A 25,428-nucleotide genomic window follows, 5' to 3' on the forward strand; every position below is an offset into this window, starting at 1 on the left:
CCATCAGCATGCTCAGACAGTTTACAATGCTCTACAATGAAAAAGTATTGTAGAGCAGTGTATTGAACTTGAACCAGCAATCAGAGCATCGCTGGTTCAAGTTCAAGTATGTATAAGTAAAAACATGTAAAAACACTAAAGTTTACACATTAGAATAAATAAAAAAATAAATACATGTCACTCTCCCATAAAAACACTAATAAAGTATAAAAAACACCCCCCCCCACATATTTGGTATTGCCGCATGCGCAACAATCTGTATCATAAAAGGGAATCATTACTGGACCCACACGGTAAATGCCAGAGAAAAAAAAACACAAAAAAAGTTCCGAAAAAATGCTCTAAAAAGTGATTAAAAAATGTTCCGCACTCTAAAATGAGACCACTAAAAAGAACAACTCTGCTTGCAAAAATTAAGCCCCTAACCAGATTTGTCAGTCAAAAAATAAAAAAGTTATGCATATGAAAAGATTGTGATGCTAAAATGAACAAGATTTTCTCCAAATTAGTTTTTATTCAGTACAATTGAATAAAATACACAAAACCCCCACATATTTGGTATCCCTGCCTCCGTATCAATCTGCATAATAAAACAGAAACGTTATTGGATCCTCAAAGTGAACCCCGGAAAAAACAACAACAAAAAAGCTCTAAAAAAAGATAATTTTTAATTAATACCCTATAAAAAATGCTCTAAAAATGATTTGAAAATGTTATGCACTCTAAAATAAGAACACTAAAGAGAACAATCCTTCTCGCAAAAAATAAGCCCTTAATCAGATCTGTGAGGTAAAGGATAAAAAAGTTATGCATATGAAAGACGGTGAAGCTAAAATTAACAACATTTTTGCCAAATTACTTTTTATTCAGTAAAAACTGGGAAAAAATAAAAAATCTATATAAATGAGGCATTTTCTTAATCATGGCGACCCATAGAAAAAAAAATAATATACTATTTTTATGGTATGGTTAACGGGCAAAAAAAAAAAAACCACATAAAAATGTTCCTAAAAATTGATAATTTGCATTTCCTCCACCAACAAAGATTTAATAAAATCTCACCAATTAGTTATAGACGCCCCAAAATTACGTACCAGAAAAGTGCATCTCATGTGGAAAAAGAAATAAGCCCCTATAGGTCCACATTAAAAAAATAATTTTTTTTTACTGTATATACTTGAGTATAAGCCGACCGGAGTATAAGCCGAGACCCCCAATTTTACCACCAAAAACTGGGAAAATCTATTGACTCGAGTATAAGCCGAGGGTGAGAAATGCATTGGTCATAGCCCGCCCCCAGTAGTATACAGCCAGCACATTCTGCCCCCTGTAGTATACAGCCAGCCCATTCTGCCCCCTGTAGTGTACAGCCAGCCCATTCTGCCCCCTGTAGTATACAGCCAGCCCATTCTGCCCCCTGTAGTATACAGCCAGCCCATTCTGCCCCCTGCAGTATACAGCCAGCCCCTTCTGTCCCTTGCAGTTTACAGCCAGCCCAGCCTGCCCCCTGCAGTATACAGCCAGCCCAGCCTGCCCCCTGCAGTATACAGCCAGCCCAGCCTTCCCCCTGCAGTGTACAGCCATCCCAGCCTGCCCCCTGCAGTATGCAGCCAGCCCAGCCTGCCCCCTGCAGTATGCAGCCAGCCCAGCCTGCCCCCTGTAGTATACAGCCAGCCCAGCCTTCCCCCTGCAGTGTACAGCCATCCCAGCCTGCCCCCTGCAGTATGCAGCCAGCCCAGCCTGCCCCCTGCAGTATGCAGCCAGCCCAGCCTGCCCCCTGTAGTATACAGCCAGCCCAGCCTTCCCCCTGCAGTATACAGCCAGCCCCTTCTGCCCCTTGCAGTTTACAGCCAGCCCAGCCTGCCCCCTGCAGTATACAGCCAGCCCAGCCTGCCCCCTGCAGTATACAGCCAGCCCAGCCTTCCCCCTGCAGTGTACAGCCATCCCAGCCTGCCCCCTGCAGTATGCAGCCAGCCCAGCCTGCCCCCTGCAGTATGCAGCCAGCCCAGCCTGCCCCCTGCAGTATACAGCCAGCCCAGCCTTCCCCCTGCAGTGTACAGCCATCCCAGCCTGCCCCCTGCAGTATGCAGCCAGCCCAGCCTGCCCCCTGCAGTATGCAGCCAGCCCAGCCTGCCCCCTGTAGTATACAGCCAGCCCAGCCTTCCCCCTGCAGTATACAGCCAGCCCCTTCTGCCCCTTGCAGTTTACAGCCAGCCCAGCCTGCCCCCTGCAGTATACAGCCAGCCCAGCCTTCCCCTGCAGTATACAGCCAGCCCAGCCTGCCCCCTGCAGTATACAGCCAGCCCAGCCTGCCCCCTGCAGTATACAGCCAGCCCAGCCTTCCCCCTGCAGTGTACAGCCATCCCAGCCTGCCCCCTGCAGTATACAGCCAGCCCAGCCTGCCCCCTGCAGTATGCAGCCAGCCCAGCCTGCCCCCTGCAGTATACAGCCAGCCCAGCCTTCCCCCTGCAGTGTACAGCCATCCCAGCCTGCTCCCTGCAGTATGCAGCCAGCCCAGCCTGCCCCCTGCAGTATGCAGCCAGCCCAGCCTGCCCCCTGTAGTATACAGCCAGCCCAGCATTCCCCCTGCAGTATACAGCCAGCCCCTTCTGCCCCTTGCAGTTTACAGCCAGCCCAGCCTGCCCCCTGCAGTATACAGCCAGCCCAGCCTGCCCCCTGCAGTATACAGCCAGCCCAGCCTTCCCCCTGCAGTGTACAGCCATCCCAGCCTGCCCCCTGCAGTATGCAGCCAGCCCAGCCTGCCCCCTGCAGTATGCAGCCAGCCCAGCCTGCCCCCTGTAGTATACAGCCAGCCCAGCCTTCCCCCTGCAGTATACAGCCAGCCCCTTCTGCCCCTTGCAGTTTACAGCCAGCCCAGCCTGCCCCCTGCAGTATACAGCCAGCCCAGCCTGCCCCTGCAGTATACAGCCAGCCCAGCCTGCCCCCTGCAGTATACAGCCAGCCCAGCCTGCCCCCTGCAGTATACAGCCTGCCCAGCCTTCCCCCTGCAGTGTACAGCCATCCCAGCCTGCCCCCTGCAGTATGCAGCCAGCCCAGCCTGCCCCCTGCAGTATGCAGCCAGCCCAGCCTGCCCCCTGCAGTATACAGCCAGCCCAGCCTTCCCCCTGCAGTGTACAGCCATCCCAGCCTGCCCCCTGCAGTATGCAGCCAGCCCAGCCTGCCCCCTGCAGTATGCAGCCAGCCCAGCCTGCCCCCTGTAGTATACAGCCAGCCCAGCATTCCCCCTGCAGTATACAGCCAGCCCCTTCTGCCCCTTGCAGTTTACAGCCAGCCCAGCCTGCCCCCTGCAGTATACAGCCAGCCCAGCCTGCCCCCTGCAGTATACAGCCAGCCCAGCCTTCCCCCTGCAGTGTACAGCCATCCCAGCCTGCCCCCTGCAGTATGCAGCCAGCCCAGCCTGCCCCCTGCAGTATGCAGCCAGCCCAGCCTTCCCCCTGCAGTGTACAGCCATCCCAGCCTGCCCCCTGCAGTATGCAGCCAGCCCAGCCTTCCCCCTGCAGTATGCAGCCAGCCCAGCCTTCCCCCTGCAGTATGCAGCCAGCCCAGCCTGCCCCCTGTAGTATACAGCCAGCCCAACCTGCCCCCTGTAGTATACAGCCAGCCCATTCTGCCCCCAAAGTATACAGCCAGCCCAGCACTTTAAAAAAAAAAACCTTACATACTCACCTCACATACTGTAACAGGCGGCAGGATGCGGCCATGTTATCTGCCGGCAGGCGCATAGTATGATGCGGCCGCTGCCGCCGTCATACTATGCGGCTGCCGGCTGGGAGATGCCATGGGCACGTCCTGCCGCCTGTTACAGAAGAAAGAAGAGGAGCCGGGAAGCCAGAAGAGGAGCCACGATGACATTGGGGGAGCAGCACGGACAACGGGGGAGTAGCGCAACGCATCAGGGCCGCTGGAGGGTGAGTATGTAAGCTTTTTTTTTTTTTCTTAAGTGTTTTTTTTTGTTTTTTAGTATTGACTCGTGTATAAGCTGAGTTGAGGTTTTTCAGCACATTTTTTGTGCTGAAAAACTCGCCGTATACACGACTATATACAGTATAGCCTGTACAATTTGATAATGCAAATCTGCTCTGGATGGCGCCTCCTTTCATTCTATGCCCGGCCGTGTGCCCATACAGCAGGTTACCACCACATATAGGGTATCAGTGTACTCGGGAGAAATTGGGTATCAAACTTTGTGGAGCCTTTTTTCATTTAATTCATTGCAAATGTTTAATTTTCCACCCAAAATGAGTGTAGTGTGAAAAAATATTACAATTTGTAGACTGCACCTCCATTTTGTTTTAACCCCTATAAAACACGTAAAGGGTTAACAAACTTCTTAAAAGTGTTTTTTTTATACGTTGAGGGGTGTAGTTTCCACAATGGGGTAATTTATGATTCTAGCTATTATTTAGGCCTCTCACAGTCAATTAGAAGTTGAGCAGGTCCATCTAAATACGGGTTTTGGCGATTTTACAAAAAATGTGAAAAATGGCACCTAAATTCTGAGAATCATAACATTCTAGTAAAATTTGTGGAATCTTAAGAAAACCATGCCATCATAAAGCAGACAGTTATAAATTTATTTGGGTGCTATGACTATCTGCATCAAAAGTAGAGAATTTAGAACCTTGAAAATAAATAATTTTTCAAAATTTTTGTCAAATTTAGTTTTTTTCATAACTAAACATAAACAATATCATCCAAATTTTTTAACTAATTTGAAGTACAATGTGTCACGAAATCTCAAAACCCACTGGATATCTTATAGCGTTCCAAAGTTATAACCACTTATAGTGACACAGGGCAGATTTCAAAAATGGGGCTGCGTCCTAAAGGCCAAAATAGGCTGAGTCCCGTAGGGGTTAAAGGGGTTTTCCCACGAACAAAAGTTACTGGTGATCTCAGTCAGCACCATAGAGATTAATGTAGCAGAATAGTCATGCACGGCCGTCTGCTCCATTACTCTGACTGAGCGACAAGAGGTCCGACTGAGGTACGTTGGACCCCTTCGGACCCCTCATTTTCGTGAGCTGTGGGGGTGTCATCACTGAGACCCCCACTGAGCAGCAAGTTATCCTGTGGATAGGGCCTAACATTTGTTTGTGGGAAAACCCCATTTAAACTGTGTGCACCAGCTTTTTCTGGTGCACTCAGTCTAATGGGCAAACTGCACCTGAAAACAGGTGCAGAGACTTTAATAAATCTGGGCCAATGTATGAACACAGCGACTAAACAGTATAAGGGAAGATTAGCATAAAACACGTCTGAAGCTCCTCCTCTCTGACAGATCAGATATTATAATGGCCAGATACTGGAACTGATATCTCAGCATCCATGGTGACTAGAAAGAAAATGCCCCCCTGAATCTGTGTAGCAGCCCTTACATAACGGTATGCTAATCTCCATATAAGTGAGATCGTGAAAGGTCCTCTTTATATTTATTCCTAACACCGTGCTTTCTGCTACAACTGAAGACTGTAGTGCGAAGACAGAAGAGGTTTATTGTTTTCTTCTTATAGACGAGCTGCTGGCTCTTTGGACCTGGAAGTCACATGATTGCCCGGTGAGAAAGGTGTCAACCACTAGTATAGTACTGTCTTGAGACGAGCTCACATACAGGTTGGCGTTTTCATTCTGAGACAGGTTCTTATCCTTTTTTTTTCCACCAAACATTGCCATTCCTGTTACTGTTAATTGGCAGAAAAGCCATTGGAGCCTCCCAGAGTCTAATCAGAAAACCTAGTTGGACGCGCTCGTGTGAAGTTGATGTTTATGTGAAATGATCAGCTTAGACCATGGCAACTAACATGTTGACTATTGCCAGCACCAATTGCGGTAGTTTGCAAAATATGATGATAGTTTCCCTTTAGCCACAGTGACAGTAAATAGCCCTATGTGTCAAGTAAAAAACACCGCAAGAATATTTAAGGTAGGGCACCAAAAATATAGTTATGGCCCTTAAACCACTATATCGCAAGTATGCTAACAATGGCCAGCGATTAAAGCTTTTGCAGACCTTGTGATTAAAGAGTTAATGCCTCCTAAAAACTATGCACACTTGCCTGTATCTGTCAACAGTTTGAACTCACACCCTCCTTTGTGAGCCAAAAGCTCATCGCATTGTGGAGGAGGACAGAGCTGCAGTGAAACTCTTGTTCTGCCTATCTATAGACACATCCTATCTATAGACGTGAAGCCAATGCTCAGGGAAATGCTGGAATTCTTTCACAAACCACAAGGTGCCATGAGTGTTCATCATTCCAATAATACAGATTAGCCAAAACACTTGCTGCCAGTGAGCTAAAATGTGAAAGCATGCTGCTGATGACAATATCAAAGAACGATGGGTGCGGTCACACGTACCACTAGCGCTGCGTTTTGCAAACCCTAAGTCGCAAAAAAAGTCACAGATGGGGCTAATTCTAAGTAAATGTTATGTTTTTCCTATACAAGGAGGGGACTGGAGTGGATTTGTATTTGTGCCAAAATGTGTGACAATGCCACACCTGGCGTTTGAACCTGTTTTTGGTCCGTTTTTAAAGAAGTCCGTTAAAAACCGCATACGTTAAAAAATGCATCCATTTTTGAAAAACGAATGCATGTTTTTAAAAACGCATCCGTTTTTGACTGGTTTTACCAATTATCTTAATTAAAACTGGTCAAAATGGATGCGTTTTAAAAAATGAATTTTTGGATGGACTGCTTAAAGATGGACCAAAAACGGGTTCAAAACGCCATGTGTGGCATCACCCTTAAAGTTACATCTTTTATATGTGGAGTAAGTTGCAAATTTGGCATAAACTGGCAGATGTGACCATTTTAAAACTTTTTGAAGACAGAAATTAAATGGAATGATTCAATAAATAGAGTTGTGTGCACAGAGTTTTCACTTTTCACATAAGAACATAAGAATAATACAATACATAAGAACAATACATGTGTAACATTTTTCACTTAATTTCTTTGTATTTACACAAATTAATACAATTTTTTGCTCTGGCAATCGCATATATGTTTCTATGCAAACACATGCGCTCGGCAATCAGCACCCGGAGTCTTGCATTTAGAAGATGGAAGACACCGGGTGGTGGTTGCCGATTGCATGCATTTGCATAGAAGCGCTCCAAAGCAGCCAAAGGCACAGTAACATGAAAATGCTTGCGCCAGAACGCCATGTGTGAAAGCACCCTGAAGAGCATTGGGACTGAAAGCCAGCTCTGTAGTCCTCTCCAAACCTCTCAATAGCAGAAAGTATCAAAAGGCTAAACTCACCTATGCTGAGGAGCATGTTGTGTGGTTAGAGGACAATACTTTTTCCAGGATGGGACCAGGAAAACAGTGCCTCTTTTTGCTACCAGATGGGAATATGGAATAGATATACTGGGTTGGCTTTAATTCCATATTATGTCATTAGGCTTCTTGAAAGTCATACTTGATGTGATAAGGTGGTTTTCCTTATCCCATACTGGAAAATGTATCTGCATAGTTCTCAGAATCCACTTGTGGATCATCAATGGCTGTACATCTCCATATGCCCACAAGGCGGCCTTAATTGGTAAAGTCTCTGTTAGGATGATTCCACACATGGGGTTTTAAAACCGTTTTTCCTTCGTTTTTAAACAGTCTGTTAAAAAAAAACGCATGCGTTAAAGAACGCATGTGTTTTTTGAAAACGAATCCGTTTTTTACCATTTTTAATTAAGATAATTGGTAAAACCTGTCAAAAACGGATGCGTTTTCAAAAAACGCATGCATATTTAAAAAACGGATGCGTTTTTTAACGGGCTGCTTAAAAACTAACCAAAAACGGGTTCAAAACGCCATGTGTGGCATCACCCTAAAGAGAAGCTCTTACTTCCTGAACCATGTGGACAGAGGAGAAGTGGTCCAAAGTTCATTTTAGTGATGAAAGCAAGTTAAATGTATTTGGATTTGAGGTGAAACATTATGTCTGTGCCATACTCCGGAAAGACCCAAAGTGTGTAAAGAAGCCAGTGAAAGGTGGTGGAGGAAATGTCATGGTTTGGGAAATATTTTCTGCAGAAGGAGTTGGACCTCACATTCAGTTACATAGCAGAGTGAATGCAAGTGTGTATAAGAACCTTCCTCAGTAACACAAGGTTACTTGCTTTCATTCTTCACTGATTCAACCAGAAAAACGGGCAAGCAGTTCCTTGGAACCTAAAACATAGAGTCCTAATCTAAACCCAATAGAAAACCGTCGGAAAATCCTGACACAGTTGACAAAGTTATGACCAAGAAACCAACTGTTGAAGAGACTAGAAGAAGAGTGGACTAAAATCCCACCAGAGCAGTTTGAGAGACTACAGTAGTTATGGCCTGTGGCCACAGATATGATGAAGACATTCAAAACAAAGACCTAACACTTCCTACTGATTATAACTAAATTTTCTGATGATTACAACAGTTACCTATACTGTATTTCTCTATGCTACAGTCACTGTTTTTCTCTCATTATGATCATCACAGTTTTTTAAATAAAGATTTTATAAAAAAATCCATCAATTATTGCTCAATGTAGATTATATTATAAAAAAATCAAGTGATCTTATAGTATTCTCTAATTTGATCTCTAATGTATGCATTTACCCTTTGTGCTGGGCAGCATTAAGGCACCCTATGCCAGGGGTCCATGTGGTGTAGTTGCCTCAAAAATTCATTTACATGACCAACAAAGCAGAGATGCTGCACTAGCCACTGCTGGTGGAGAATGGTGCCATACTCATTATGCAGAAGGGAAACACAAGATGAGATGGCGGTCCTCGAAGGTAGTTTTTGGATACTTGAGGGTGCTCGTACCCACACCCTAAAGATGGAGTCTAATCTTTATACAAAGCTTGAATTCTTTATGAATTCGGTTGCCCATCAGTCAGATTTTGTGTGCTGGATTGGCAATCGACACAAGACACATAAAACCAGAAAATGGACTTTATTGCTACCATAATCAAAAATTGGATAATTTTCAGTGTTTGGCTTGAGAAATCGCTACTGAGCGTGAAACGGCTCCGTTGCCAAGGCTTGCACCTTCCCTGTATGTTTCGTTTGCAATAAAGGACATGTCTATCTTTCCATCAAAGTTGGTGAGTGCCGTTCGTTTTATCTACATATTCGTTTTGGAATAGGGAGTCCACACTTGAAAGTATTGTTGATAGGGATGTCTTATTATGTTAGTCCACACTGACAAGGCATTCGGTTCAGTAAAATCTGATGAAGGAGGTAGTTAACCTCCGTAATGTGTAATCAAATAATAAAAAGACATCCTTATAAACTCACTATGAGCTCACTATTCCAAACACTGAAAATTATCCAATTTGTGATTCTGGCGCCAATCCAGTCCATCTTCTTGTTGTACTCATCATGAGATTTTGGTGGATCCCCCCTTCCCTCAGACATGTGTGATGAAACACCGGATTATTTTGTGTAAATACAATGAAATTAAAGGACATCTACCATTAGTTTGACTGATGGTATAGGTCCAGCATGTCATTTCTCTATGTACTAATTGGAACAGGTTTTAATGCATAAAGAAACAGCATATTTGCTGCTAAAATGGCGTTTAAAAAATATGTAAATGGACCAGAGGTGCTCAGGCTGATGTCATCTGAGGGCCTCTTGGCAAGCCCCTTCTGCACTTGCGAGTGTGATGAGCTGAACTCACATCACACTCACAGCGCGTGCTGCCTGGATCTCCCTGCCCGAACGCTGCAAACCAGAACTGAACTGACATGCTGAGCTTAGTTCCGGTTTTCTGCGTTCAGACTGGGCGATCCAGGCAGCACTCGCTGCAAGTGTGATGCGAGTTCAGCTCATCACACTCTCAAGTGTGGAAAGGGCCTAACAGTACAGCCTGCTCCCAGCCTGGGAGCTAGGAGCCGGCTGGTGAGGTAAGAGGGTCGTGCATAGAGAGAGCAGGACTGTGTTCTCTGCTAGCTCCACGGCCAGGAGCAGTAAGTGCTATTACAGTGGGGAGGGTATGCATACATTAAAGTCTGCCAATGCCGGAAGCCGTTCAGGTGACGTCAGCTTCAGCGACTCCGGCTCATTAAAATATTTTTTAAAAGTCATTTTAGCAGTAAAAATGCTGTTTCTTTATTCACTAACAACTGTTCCGATTACTGCATTAAGAAACAAGCATGTCATGCTGGACAACTACCAGCAGTCAAACTAAAGGTAGATGTCATTTAAGTGAAAAATGGTACACATGTAGTGTTCTAATGTGTGAAGACAATCACTGACATAACTGCAAAGATACATCCCCCAATGTTTTCAGGTAAACAACCAGTACTGGGCCCTGTCACCTTTTAGACTGCCTTATATGAACTCTTCCAGCATGGTTAGACCTCGCTTGGCACCCTACATTAGAATGGGAAACAAGCAACAAGCCTACATTTAGGGCGGGATGTAGAGAATGGGGCCCATTTACTAAGGTCCATGCGCCAGTTTAGTGTCGGAGTTTGCACATTCTTTTTAGTGCAAACTGTTTAAACAGGTATTTAAGAAGTGCCTAGACTTCATGCAACACAAATAAGGGTGCGATTTGGTGCTCAGTCGGATCATGCGCCAGATTTCACATGCAAAGTCTGACAGAATTGTATTGCACTCCCCATGTTAGAGGTGCACCAAAGAACAGTGCTGCTCTCTGTCTGAGCTGTGCGTGGAGAACATGCGGCAGACATACTGAATCTGGCGCACCCTGCACACTACACAAGCAAAGTGCATTTAGTACAGTTTACACTGTGTTCTGGTCCGTCACAGGAAGTGGGGATATCCAGTCAGGTGACCAGATTGGTGTTAGCAAATTACTTTCATATAACAGAAACATTAAAAAGGAAGTAACAGAATATAGATTTGATACATGACATTTTTAAAATAGGATAAAATAAACAGATTTTTATCTGACTTATGCTTTGCAGATCAGAAAATATATAATGAAGCCCAAAGACAGCATTTTACTGCTTGAACCTGCCATACTACCAAGATTCTTGAGAAAGAATGGGCATTCAGAGTTTCAGGGGTTTCTTTGAAGACATAAATTTGGAAATTAATGATTGACAATAATCTAGAATATTTTCAGCACCCAGATCAAGTTCTATTACAAGATTTTTCAACGGTTCAAATATTGTGTTGCTGGGATAAATACTAGTATGAAGCTAGAAGAAGAAAACATGGAAATACTATAACCATAGTAAGTTTTTTATTTTTAGAGTTTGAAAATTAACTGCACTATCCTCCCAGCAGGCAGAGAGGATGCTTCCTTTGTGATGCATGGGATTGATAGCAGGCAGAACAGACCGGAGGCAGCATTGTCTCTCACACTCTACCCATGGCAGTAATTTCAGGGGTGCAAAGTTGGAAACGGGATAGGGCCTAACTTGCTGATCCGTGGGGGTCTCAGTGCTGAGAGCCCCACTGATCACAAAAACAAGGGGTTTGTCGGACCCCTCGTTGCTCTGTCAGACTAATGGAGCACACGGCCGCGCATGACCGTTCTGCTACATTAATCTCTATGGAGCTGACGGAAATCCTGAGTGCTGCGGATTTGCTGAATTCTTTAAAATCATACGGGGCGATTTAGGACACTAAACCATTGGTCCATAAGGTTAAGTGTCCCAAATCACCCTGACAGGTTTCCTTTAATAATAATAGAAACTTTTCTATAACGTTTTTAGGCTGGAGGAAGGGCTGTTTGATGCTTGTTCTAATGACTATGCTGGTATATAACTGAGGAAAGCCTTTTTCTGCAGGTATCATCAGATTGATCAATACCTCTGCTGTTGTACTAGAATTGAACTGAGCTGGAAATAAGAAGTGTCATTTATCGGATCATATTGGATTACATTGATCTAGCCCAGTGATTTTCAACCAGTGTGCCGCGACACATGGTCGGGTGTGCCGCGGGGAAAGTTCCCCAAACTATGGTGCCCCCTGTGTTTTGTTTCCCGGCAATGCGCAGCGATGCACAGTCACGGCTTCTTACAATGTAGGAGACGTGTACAATAACACAAGCGCAAGCTTTGAACCCCGCGCGACAAAATGACGTCACCGAGGCCGGCGCATCATCCTGAGAGCGTAGAGACTCTCGCATTTGCCCACCGCCAAGGTAATGCCCGCCAATAATGCTGACTATATGAGCTTTTGCCTGAGTATATGAACTGTTGGCATAATACTCAGCATATGAGCTGGTACTTTTAGTACTCCAGCAGTATACTGCATATAACAATGAGAAATGTAAAATGAGAAATACTATAGTCATGAGGCTGGAGTACTACAAGTACCAGCTCATATGCTGAGTATATGAGCCTCATGGCCATAGTACTTCTCATTGTACCCCTGTATATTGCAGTATATGAGCCACATAATAATCAGCACCATATACTAAAAACAGGGAGAAACTGAGAACTAGAAGAGCTTTGTGTGTGTCTTTCCACCATTCCTGCCATTCCCTTTTGTGTTTATCGAAACAGGCCCAGGTTTCACACTGAGTGAGTAAAATAAATTTAGAATCTATATTATTAACTATATGTATAATATGACTGTTTTAGTGTCATTTTGTGCTATTTTGGTTGGTGGTGTGCTCCAGGATTTTCTAAGTATAAAAAGTGTGCCGCGGCTCAAAAAAGGTTGAAAATTACTGATCTAGCCTATGGATAGGCCATGAATATAATTTATATAATATTCTATAAGTGACCTCTGAAAGCCCTATTATGGTATAATTGTTCTAATATGTGTCCCCGTGGCTATTTTAGCCCCATTTTGTCACATTTTCATTACTGGATAATGGATAAACTTCTGCTGTAGTGTTGTTATGTACAATTATTAGAACTAATTGCTACATTTAGCACCATTTTGAGACTTTTTCATACAAGAGTCAGCTCAGGTTAATCATTACAGGTTGTTAGACATTGTAAAGCATCTGTCACTGTCACCAGTGATGGGAACGTCATCCTTCAGTCCTGACTACCACCATGAGGGAACAGCACCGCACCGTCAGCATAGCCACTGCCGCACTTCTGCCCTGCAGCATAGACCACTGACCCATGCATCGTGTCCGGTAACGGAGGTCGTGATTCTCACCTGACACCGAGTTGAATGACACCAGATGGGAGGAGGAGCGGATAGACAGGAGTCGGGCAGGACAAGTCGCCGCAGCTCCGAAGCATAAAAAGTCGCTTGGCTGGTTATGAAGGGCAAGACGTATGAGGTGAGGGAGGAGGAGAGAGAACAGGGAGGCGGCACAGCGAGCGGACAGGAGAGGACAATGGTGATGCCACCCTGCTCCTAGTCACCACCCAACTACTAACCTCTCATAGGGCAGGGCACAGAGTACTAGGTACTTCTAGTGCCCCAGGCAAGCCAGGGCACTGCCAACTTTCCGTCCTGACGACTAGGTACACAATATGTTATTCATTCTATGTGACTGAGCAGTCATTTTGGCAGCACCATGATAATGGGAAAGTTCTGGTGTGACGCCGCTATAAATAGCAGAGGGAGCCGCATTATCAGTATTGGCCTTAACCCCTTCCTGAGCGGATGGCTTTACAGGCCACAGTTGCATTATTCTATGGTTGCCTATTATACACCTGCTCTGCCTGTTCAGTTTAGCTTCAATGGAACTGGATGAGTTTTTTTTATTTGTGGGACAAGTCGAAGTGTCCAGTGGCACCATTTTGGATTATATACAAGTCATCTACCATCAGATATACTAGTGGTAGACTCCTATAACTCATGTCGTCTTGTGCGCCTTATACCGGGGTGGGACCGGCTACAATTAATTCATAGAGGTTGTGAATGAATTATCAGCTCTCGGAGCCAGGAGGCGATCAAGCCATGTTAGACTGAGTACCCCCGTACCATTAAGGCTACATTCACACAAACGTATGGAGGATATATATACGGCGTATATACACACCTCATACACCGCAATGGCCTCACGGTGCCATAAAAGAGCAGTATGGAGCAATAGCCTTAGGGCGCTGCCACACAGTACGTTTTTGGACCATTTTTAACTGGTTCACGACCGCCCGCCGTGTATTCACTACATATGGCAGTATTTGATAGGATCGATCAGACAACCTAGGGTTAAAGTACCCTAGGGAGTCTGAAAAATAGTAAAAATTAAAAAAAATTCAAATAACCCTCCTTTCCCTAGAACTGACATAAATATAAATAAACTGTAAAAGTCATAAACACATTAGGTATCGACGCGTCCGAAAATGCCCGATCTATCAAAATATATTACCGGTTTTTCAATGTGTTTAACCCCGTAACGGAAAATAGCGCCCAAAATCGAAAATGGCACTATATAAAAAAAATCTATAACAAGTGATCAAAAGGTCGTACAGTCCTAAAAATGATATCATTGAAAATATTATCAAATGTCGCAAAAAATGACACCACCCACAGCTCCGTACAACAAAGTATAAAAAAGTTATTAGCGCCAGAAGATGGCAACATTAAAAAAAAAAATTTGTACAGGAGGTTTTAATTTTTGTAAATGTATGAAAACATTATAAAACCTATACAAATTTGGTATCCCCGTAATCGTACCAACCCAAAGAATAAAGTAGACATGTTATTTGGGGCGCTCAGTGAAATCCGTAATATCCAAGCCCACAAGAAAATGGCGCAAATGCGTTTTTTTCACCATTTCACCATTTTCCCGCTTCCCAGTACATGCAATGGAATATTCAATACCATCACTATGAAGTGCAATTTGTTACGCAGAAAACAAGCCATCACACAGCTCTTTACGTGTAAAAATAAAAAAGTTATAGATTTTTGAAGGTGGTGAGTGAAAAACGGAAATGAAAAAACAGGAAAGGGCTCGGTCCTTAATCAGTTAAACAGATGCCTTTTTTTATACGTTTACTATGCATTTGGCTGGTAAACATATTTTTAGTCAGTTTAAAAACGGTGAAAACACAGTCCAAGAATGCGCAATGTGGCAGCACCCTAAAACTGCTTTCTTTATCGGAACCCCTCCGATAAGGGTGCGTCCACACTTTAATTTTTTCAGATGCAGTTTTTGATGCCCAAAGCGGGAGTAGAGTGAAAATATGATCCACACCTGGATCACGTCACGGGTCGGCTGCGGATGCATGGAGAAGGCTCACGGGCATATCGCAGCAAATTTGAAAATGGCATTTTTTTCCCATTTTGAAAAATATTAAAAATTCAATAAAAAGTGACCAGAAGGTCTTACAGCCCTAAAAATGGTAGCATTGAAAACTTCATCAGAAGTCACAAAAAATTACATCAGCTCTTACACCGAAGTATGAAAAAGTTATTGGCGCCAGAATCTAAAAAAAAAAAATTTGTACATGAGGTAAATGTATGAAAACATTATAAAACCTATACAAATTTGGTATTCCTGTAATCACAACAACCCAAAGAATAAAGTAGACATGTAATTTGTGGCGCACAGTGAAATACAAGCCCACAAGAAAACATGCATTTGGAATTTTTTTTCCCGCTTCCGGTGTGGAAGAATAAATACCATCATTTTGAAGTTCAGTTTGTTACGCAGAAAACAAGCCGCCACACAGCTCTTTATGTGTAAAAAAAAAGTTACTGATTTTTGATTGTGGGGAGTGAAAAATTGAAATGAAAAAACAAAAAAGGGCGCAGTTCCTTAAAGGGTTAAACTGACTAAAAACGCAATCAATGTTTTCAGCTGCATTATTAACATATTCAGTTCTCCAGCTTATGCATGAGTGGGAGACACATCTACACCCCAGTGCTTGACTGACAGCCTGTATAATGATGTGACACTCCTGGTGCTGGCTGCCTTTATGTACTTCCTGAAGCTTCCGCCCCCTGCAGCCTGTGTGTGTATGCAAATGCTCCAGGATGCAGCCATGTTATAGCAGAACATGTCAGGTACTTGTGCAGCTGATGTCCGTGTCTCTCACATGTGTATAGCAGAACATGTCAGGTACTCGTGTAGCTGATGTCCGTGTCATGCTTAACATGTCAGGTACTTGTGTAGCTGATGTCTGCGTCTCTCACATGTGTATAGCAGAACATGTCAGGTACTTGTGTAGCTGATGTCTGTGTCTCTCACGTGTGTATAGCAGAACATGTCAGTTACTTGTGTATTTGATGTCTGTGTCTTTCACATGTGTATAGCAGAACATGTCAGGCACTTGTGTAGCTGAGGTCTGTGTCTTTCATGTGTATAGCATAACATGTCAGGCACTTGTGTAGCTGATGTCTGTTTCTCTCACATGTGTCTAGCAGAACATGTCAGGCACTTGTGTAGCTGATGTCGGTGTCTCTCACATGTGTATAGCAGAACATGTCAGGTACTTGTGTAGCGGATGTCTGTGTCTCTCACATATGTATAGCAGAACATGTCAGGCACTTGTGTAGCTGAGGTCTGTGTCTTTTATGTGTATAGCAGAACATGTCAGGCACTTTTGTAGCTGATGTCTGTGTCTCTCACACGTGTTTAGCAGAACATGTTATGTACTTGTGTAGCTGATGTCTGTGTCTCTCACATGTGTATAGCAGAACATGTCAGATACTTGTGTAGCTGATGTCTGTATATCTCACATGTGTATAGCAGAACATGTCAGGCACTTGTGCAGCTGATGTCCGTCTCTCTCACATGTGTATAGCAGAACATGTCAGGCACTTGTGTAGCTGAGGTCTGTGTCTTTCATGTGTATAGCAGAACAAGTTAGGCACTTGTGTAGCTGAGGTCTGTTTTCTCTCACTTGTCTAGTAGAACATGTCAGGTACTTGTGTAGCGGATGTCTGTGTCTCTCACATGTGTATAGCAGAACATGTAGGGTACTTGTGTACCTGATGTCTGTGTCTCTCATATGTGTAAAGCAGAACATGTCAGGTACTTGTGTAGCTGATGTCTATGTCTTTTACACGTGTATAGCAGAACATGTCAGGTACATGTGTAGCTGATGTCCATGTCCCTCACACGTATATGGCAGAACATGTCAGGTACTTGTGTAGCTGATGTCTGGGTCTCTCACATGTGTAAAGCAGAACATGTCAGATACTTGTGTAGCTGATGTATGGGTCTCTCACATGTGTATAGCAGAAAATGTCAGGCACTTGTTTAGCTGATGTCTGTGTCTCTCACATGTGTATAGCAGAACATGTCAGTTACTTGTGTAGCGGATGTCTGTGTCTCTCACATGCGTATAGCAGTACATGTCAGGTACTTGTGTAGCTGATGTCTGTGTCTCACATGTGTATAGCAGAACATATAAGGTACTTGTGTAGCTGATGTCTGTGTCTCTCACATGTGTATAGCAGAACATGTCAAGTACTTGTGTAGCTGATGTCCGTGTCCCTCACAAGTATGTGGCAGAACATGTCAGGTACTTGTGTAGTTGATGTCTGTGTCTTACACATGTGTATAGCAGAACATGTCGGGCATTTGTGTAGCTGAGGTCTGTGTCTCTCACATATGTAAAGCAGAACATGTCAGATACTTGTAAAGCTGATGTCTTTGTCTCTCACATGTGTATAGCAGAACATGTCAGATAATTGTGTAGCTGAAGTCTGTGTCTCTCACATATGTAAAGCTTAACATGTCAGGTACTTGTCTAGCTGATGTCTGTTTCTCTCACATGTGTATAGCAGAACATGTCAGGTACTTGTGTAGCTGATGTCTGTGTCTCTCACATGTGTATAGCAGGACATGTCAGTTACTTGTGTAGTTGATGTCTGTGTCTTTTACATGTGTATAGCAGAACATGTCAGGTACTTATGTAGCTGATGTCTGTGTCTCTCACATGTGTATAGCATAACATGTTAGGCGCTTGTGTAGCTGATGTCTGTGTCTCTCACATATGTAAAGCAGAACATGCCAGGTACTTGTGTAGCTGATGTCTGTGTCTCTCACATGTGTATAGCAGAATATGTCGGGTACTTGTGTAGCTGATGTCTATATCTCTCACATGTGTATAGCAGAACATGTCAGGTTTTTGTGTGGCTGATGTCTGTGTCTCTCACATGTGTATAGCAGAATATGTCGGATGCTTGTGTAGCTGATGTCCTTGTCCCTCACAAGTATATGGCAGAACATGTCAGGTACTTTTGTATCTGATGTCTGTGTCTCTCACATGTGTAATGCAGAACATGTCAGATACTTGTGTAGCTGATGTCTTTTTCTCCCACATGTGTATAGCAGAACATGCCAGGTACTTTTGTAGCTGATGTCTGTGTCTCTCACATGTGTATAGCAGAACATGTCAGGCACTTGTGTAGCTGATGTCTGTGCCTTTCATGTGTATAGCAGAACATGTTAGGCACTTGTGTAGCTGATGTCTGTGTCTCTCACATATGTATAGCAGAACATGTCAGGCACTTGTGTAGCTGAGATCTGTGTCTTTTATGTTTATAGCAGAACATGTCAGGCACTTTTGTAGCTGATGTCTGTGTCTCTCACACGTGTTTAGCAGAGCATGTTATGTGCTTGTGTAGCTGATGTCTGTGTCTCTCACATGTGTATAGCAGAACATGTAAGGTACTTGTGTAGCTGATGTCTGTATATCTCACATGTGTATAGCAGAACATGTCAGGCACTTGTGTAGCTGATGTCCGTCTCTCTCACATGTGTATAGCAAAACATGTCAGGCACTTGTGTCGCTGAGGTCTGTGTCTTTCATGTGTTTAGCAGAACAAGTTAGGCACTTGTGTAACTGAGGTCTGTGCCTTTCATGTGTATTGTAGAAAATGTTAGTCACTTGTGTAGCTGATGTCTGTTTTCTCTCACGTGTCTAGTAGAACATGTCAGGTACTTGTGTAGCGGATGTCTGTGTCTCTCACATGTGTATAGCATAACATGTAAGGTACTTGTGTACCTGATGTCTGTGTCTCTCATATGTGTAAAGCAGAACATGTCAGGTACTTGTGTAGCTGATGTCTATGTCTTTTACACGTGTATAGCAGAACATGTCAGGTACTTGTGTAGCTGATGTCCGTGTCCCTCACACGTATATGGCAGAACATGTCAGGTACTTATGTAGCTGATGTCTGGGTCTCTCACATGTGTAAAGCAGAACATGTCAGATACTTGTGTAGCTGATGTCTGGTTCTCTCACATGTGTATAGCAGAACATGTCGGGCACTTGTGTAGCTGATGTCTGTGTCTCTCACATGTGTATAGCAGAACATGTCAGGCACTTGTTTAGCTGATGTCTGTGTCTCTCACATGTGTATAGCCGAACATGTCAGGCACTTGTGTAGCTGAGGTCTGTGTCTTTCATGTGTATAGCAGAACATGTCAGGTACTTGTGTAGCTAAGGTCTGCGTCTCTCACATGTTTATTTCAGAACAAGTCAGGTACTTGTGTAGCGGATATTTGTGTCTCTCATATGTGTATAGCAGAACATCTAAGGTACTTGTGTAGCTGATGGCTGTGTCTCTCACATATGTAAAGCAGAACATGTCAGGTACTTGTGTAGCTGATGTCCGTGTCCCTCACAAGTATATGGCAGAACATGTAAGGTACTTGTGTACTTGATGTCTGTGTCTTACACATGTGTATAGCAGAACATGTCGGGCATTTGTGTAGCTGAGGTCTGTGTGTCTCTGTGTCTCTCAGATGTGTATAGCAGAATATTTCAGGTACATGTGTAGCTGATGTCTATGTCTCTCACATGTGTATAGCAGAACATGTCAGGTACTTGTGTAGCTTATGTCTGTGTCTCTCACATGTGTATAGCAGAACATGTCAGGTACTTGTGTAACTGATGTCCTGTCCCTCACAAGTATAGGGTAGAACATGTCAGGTACTTGTGTAGTTGATGTCTGTGTCTTACACATGTGTATAGCAGAACATGTTGGTCATTTGTGTAGCTGAGGTCTGTGTGTCTCACTTGTGTATAGCAGAACATGTCAGGTACTTGTGTAGCTGAGGTCTGTGTCTTTCATGTGCATAGCAGAACAAGTTAGGCACTTGTGTAGCTGATGTCTGTGTCTCTCACATGTGTCTAGCAGAACATGTCAGGTACTTGTGTAGCTGATGTCTGTTTCTCTCACAAGTGTATAGCAGAACATGTCAGGTACTTGTGTAGCTGATGTCTGTGTCTCTCACATGTGTATAGCAGAACATGTTGGGCATTTGTGTAGCTGAGGTCTGTGTGTCTCACTTGTGTACAGCAGAACATGTCAGGTACTTGTGTAGCTGAGGTCTGTGTCTTTCATGTGCATAGCAGAACAAGTTAGGCACTTGTGTAGCTGATATCTGTGTCTCTCACATGTGTCTAGCAGAACATGTCAGGTACTTGTGTAGCTGATGTCTGTTTCTCTCACAAGTGTATAGCAGAACATGTCAGGTACTTGTGTAGCTGATGTCTGTGTCTCTCACATGTGTATAGCAGAACATGTCAGGTACTTGTGTAGCTGATGTCTGTGTCTCTCACATGTGTATAGCAGAACATGTCAGGTACTTGTGTAGCTGATGTCTATGTCTCTCACATGTGTATAGCAGAACATGTCAGGTACTTGTGTAGCGGATGTCTGTGTCTCTCACATGTGTATAGCAGTACATGTCAGGTACTTGTGTAGCTGATGTCTGTGTCTCTCACATGTGTATAGCAGTACATGTCAGGTACTTGTGTAGCTGATGTCTGTGTCTCACATGTGTATAGCAGAACATGTCAGATACTTGTGTAGCTGATGTCTGTGTCTCTCAAATATATAAAGCTTAACATGTCAGGTAATTGTGTAGCTGATGTCTGTGTCCCTCACATGTGTATAGCAGAACATGTCAGGCATTTGTTTAGCTGATGTCTGTGTCTCTCACATGTGTATAGCAGAACATGTCAGGTACTTGTGTAGCTGATATCTGTGTCTCTCACATGTGTATAGCATAACATGTTAGGCACTTGTATAGCTGATGTCTGTGTCTCTCACATATGTAAAGCAGAACATGTCAGGTACTTGTGTAGCTGATGTCTATTTCTCTCACATGTGTATAGCAGAACATTTCAGGTACCTGTGTAGCTGATGTCTTTGTCTCTCACATGTGTATAGCAGAACATGTCAGGTACTTGTGTAGCTGATGTCTGTGTCTCTCACATGTGTATAGCAGAACATGTCAGGCACTTGTGTAGCTGCGGTCTGTGTCTTTCATGTGTACAGCAGAACATGTTAGGCACTTGTTTAGCTGATGTCTATGTCTCTCACATGTGTATAGCAGAACATGTCAGGTACTTGTGTTGCTGATGTCTGTGTCTCTCACATGTGTATAGCAGAACATGTCAGGTACTTGTGTAGCTGATGTCCCTGTCTCTCACATGTTTATAGCAGAACATGTCAGGTAATTGTGTAGCTGATGTCTGTGTCTTACACATGTGTATAGCAGAACATGTCGTGCATTTGTGTAGCTGAGGTCTGTGTGTCTCACATGTGTATAGCAGAACATGTCAGGTACTTGTGTAGCTGAGGTCTGTGTCTTTCATGTGTATAGCAGAAAATGTTAGGCACTTGTGTAGCTGATGTATGTTTCTCTCACATGTGTGTAGCAGAACATGTCACGTACTTGTTTAGCTAATGTCGGTGTTTCTCACAAGTGTATAGCAAAACATGTCAGGTACTTGTGTAGCTGATGTCTATGTCTCTCACATGTGTATAGCAGAACATGTCAGGTACTTGTGTAGCTGATATCCGTGTCTCACATGTTTATAGCAGAACATGTAAGGTATTTGTGTAGCTGATGTCTGTTTCTCTCAGATATGTAATGCAGAACATGTCAGGTACTTTAGTAGCTGATGTTTGCCTCTCTCACATGTGTATAGCAGAACATGTCAGGTACTTGTGTAGCTGATGTCTATGTCTCTCACATGTGTATAGCAGAACATATCAGGTACTTGTGTAGCGGATGTCGGTGTCTCTCACATGTGTATAGCAGTACATGTCAGGTACTTGTGTAGCTGATGTCTGTGTCTCACATGTGTATAGCAGAACATGTAAGGTACTTGTGTAGCTGATGTCTGTGTCTCTCACATATGTAAAGCAGAACATGTCAGGAACTTGTGTAGCTGAGGTCCGTGTCTCTCACATGTGTATAGCAGAACATGTCAGGTACTTGTGTAGCTGATGTCTATGTCTCTCACATGTGTATAGCAGAAAATGTCAGGTACTTGTGTAGCTGATGTCCGTGTCCCTCACAAGTATATGGAAGAACATGTCAGGTATATATGTAGCTGATGTGTGTGTCTCTCACATGTGTAAAGCAGTACATGTCAGATACTTGTTAAGCTGATGTCTGTGTCTCTCACATGTGTATAGCAGAACATGTCAGGTACTTGTGTAGCTGATGTCTGTGTCTCTCACATGTGTATAGCAGAACATGTCAGGTACTTGTGTAGCTGATGTCTATGTCTCTCACATGTGTATAGCAGAACATGTCAGGTACTTGTGTAGCGGATGTCTGTGTCTCTCACATGTGTATAGCAGTACATGTCAGGTACTTGTGTAGCTGATGTCTGTGTCTCTCACATGTGTATAGCAGTACATGTCAGGTACTTGTGTAGCTGATGTCTGTGTCTCACATGTGTATAGCAGAACATGTCAGATACTTGTGTAGCTGATGTCTGTGTCTCTCAAATATATAAAGCTTAACATGTCAGGTAATTGTGTAGCTGATGTCTGTGTCCCTCACATGTGTATAGCAGAACATGTCAGGCATTTGTTTAGCTGATGTCTGTGTCTCTCACATGTGTATAGCAGAACATGTCAGGTACTTGTGTAGCTGATATCTGTGTCTCTCACATGTGTATAGCATAACATGTTAGGCACTTGTATAGCTGATGTCTGTGTCTCTCACATATGTAAAGCAGAACATGTCAGGTACTTGTGTAGCTGATGTCTATTTCTCTCACATGTGTATAGCAGAACATTTCAGGTACCTGTGTAGCTGATGTCTTTGTCTCTCACATGTGTATAGCAGAACATGTCAGGTACTTGTGTAGCTGATGTCTGTGTCTCTCACATGTGTATAGCAGAACATGTCAGGCACTTGTGTAGCTGAGGTCTGTGTCTTTCATGTGTACAGCAGAACATGTTAGGCACTTGTTTAGCTGATGTCTATGTCTCTCACATGTGTATAGCAGAACATGTCAGGTACTTGTGTTGCTGATGTCTGTGTCTCTCACATGTGTATAGCAGAACATGTCAGGTACTTGTGTAGCTGATGTCCCTGTCTCTCACATGTTTATAGCAGAACATGTCAGGTAATTGTGTAGCTGATGTCTGTGTCTTACACATGTGTATAGCAGAACATGTCGTGCATTTGTGTAGCTGAGGTCTGTGTGTCTCACATGTGTATAGCAGAACATGTCAGGTACTTGTGTAGCTGAGGTCTGTGTCTTTCATGTGTATAGCAGAAAATGTTAGGCACTTGTGTAGCTGATGTATGTTTCTCTCACATGTGTGTAGCAGAACATGTCACGTACTTGTTTAGCTAATGTCGGTGTTTCTCACAAGTGTATAGCAAAACATGTCAGGTACTTGTGTAGCTGATGTCTATGTCTCTCACATGTGTATAGCAGAACATGTCAGGTACTTGTGTAGCTGATATCCGTGTCTCACATGTTTATAGCAGAACATGTAAGGTATTTGTGTAGCTGATGTCTGTTTCTCTCAGATATGTAATGCAGAACATGTCAGGTACTTTAGTAGCTGATGTTTGCCTCTCTCACATGTGTATAGCAGAACATGTCAGGTACTTGTGTAGCTGATGTCTATGTCTCTCACATGTGTATAGCAGAACATATCAGGTACTTGTGTAGCGGATGTCGGTGTCTCTCACATGTGTATAGCAGTACATGTCAGGTACTTGTGTAGCTGATGTCTGTGTCTCACATGTGTATAGCAGAACATGTAAGGTACTTGTGTAGCTGATGTCTGTGTCTCTCACATATGTAAAGCAGAACATGTCAGGAACTTGTGTAGCTGAGGTCCGTGTCTCTCACATGTGTATAGCAGAACATGTCAGGTACTTGTGTAGCTGATGTCTATGTCTCTCACATGTCTATAGCAGAAAATGTCAGGTACTTGTGTAGCTGATGTCCGTGTCCCTCACAAGTATATGGAAGAACATGTCAGGTATATATGTAGCTGATGTGTGTGTCTCTCACATGTGTAAAGCAGTACATGTCAGATACTTGTTAAGCTGATGTCTTTGTCTCTCACATGTGTATAGCAGAACATGTCAGATACTTGTGTAGCTGATGTCTGTGTCTCTCACATATGTAAAGCTTAACATGTCAGATACTTGTGTAGCTGATGTCTGTGCCTCTCACGTGTGTATAGCAGAACATGTCAGGTACTTGTGTAGCTGATGTCTGTGTCTCTCACATGTGTATAGCAGAACATGTCAGTTCATTGTGTAGTTGATGTCTGTGTCTTTCACATGTGTATAGCAGAACATGTCAGATACTTGTGTAGCTGATGTCCTTGTCCCTCACAAGTATATGGAAGAACATGTCAGGTACTTATGTATCTGATGTCTGTGTCTCTCACATGTGTATAGCAGAACATGTCAGGTATTTGTGTAGCTGATGTCTGTTTCTCTCAGATATGTAATGCAGAACATGTCAGGTACTTTTGTAGCTGATGTTTACCTCTCTCACATGTGTATAGCAGAACATGTCAGGTACTTGTGTAGCTGATGTCTATGTCTCTCACATGTGTATAGCAGAACATATCAGGTACTTGTGTAGCGGATGTCGGTGTCTCTCACATGTGTATAGCAGTACATGTCAGGTACTTGTGTAGCTGATGTCTGTGTCTCACATGTGTATAGCAGAACATGTAAGGTACTTGTGTAGCTGATGTCTGTGTCTCTCACATATGTAAAGCAGAACATGTCAGGAACTTGTGTAGCTGAGGTCCTTGTCTCTCACATGTGTATAGCAGAACATGTCAGGTACTTGTGTAGCTGATGTCTATGTCTCTCACATGTGTATAGCAGAAAATGTCAGGTACTTGTGTAGCTGATGTCCGTGTCCCTCACAAGTATATGGAAGAACATGTCAGGTACTTATGTAGCTGATGTGTGTGTCTCTCACATGTGTAAAGCAGTACATGTCAGATACTTGTTAAGCTGATGTCTTTGTCTCTCACATGTGTATAGCAGAACATGTCAGATACTTGTGTAGCTGATGTCTTTGTCTCTCACATATGTAAAGCTTAACATGTCAGATACTTGTGTAGCTGATGTCTGTGCCTCTCACGTGTGTATAGCAGAACATGTCAGGTACTTGTGTAGCTGATGTCTGTGTCTCTCACATGTGTATAGCAGAACATGTCAGTTCATTGTGTAGTTGATGTCTGTGTCTTTCACATGTGTATAGCAGAACATGTCAGATACTTGTGTAGCTGATGTCCTTGTCCCTCACAAGTATATGGAAGAAC

General features: G+C 43.4%; 1 protein-coding gene and 1 long non-coding RNA gene across 6 annotated transcripts in view; one reads left to right on the top strand and one right to left on the bottom strand.

The window, feature by feature from the left end:
- LOC140067760 (ceramide synthase 4-like) overlaps positions 1-13,423 on the bottom strand; it is a 99,877-nt gene extending 86,454 nt beyond the window's left edge. Inside the window, exon 1 of one of the 4 annotated variants that reach the window (XM_072113949.1) lies at positions 13,338-13,423. Coding sequence is in view for 2 of the 4 variants with exons in the window: in XM_072113947.1 (XP_071970048.1) it covers positions 13,111-13,196 (86 nt within the window). In the remaining 2 variants the exon portion in view is untranslated. Of the gene's footprint in view, positions 1-10,334; positions 10,355-13,110; positions 13,316-13,337 lie in introns of those variants that run through there. The other 3 variants (XM_072113948.1, XM_072113947.1, XM_072113951.1) reach the window with 3 other exon arrangements.
- LOC140067817 (uncharacterized) overlaps positions 9,808-25,428 on the top strand; it is a 173,159-nt gene continuing 157,538 nt past the window's right edge. The window contains exon 1 of one of the 2 annotated variants that reach the window (XR_011848505.1): positions 9,808-9,920. This is a non-coding gene — a long non-coding RNA (uncharacterized lncRNA). Of the gene's footprint in view, positions 9,921-12,996; positions 13,238-25,428 lie in introns of those variants that run through there. The other variant, XR_011848504.1, reaches the window with a different exon arrangement.

Source organism: Engystomops pustulosus, chromosome 1 (genome assembly GCF_040894005.1).
Source record: "Engystomops pustulosus chromosome 1, aEngPut4.maternal, whole genome shotgun sequence".
NCBI classification, from domain to species: domain Eukaryota; kingdom Metazoa; phylum Chordata; class Amphibia; order Anura; family Leptodactylidae; genus Engystomops; species Engystomops pustulosus.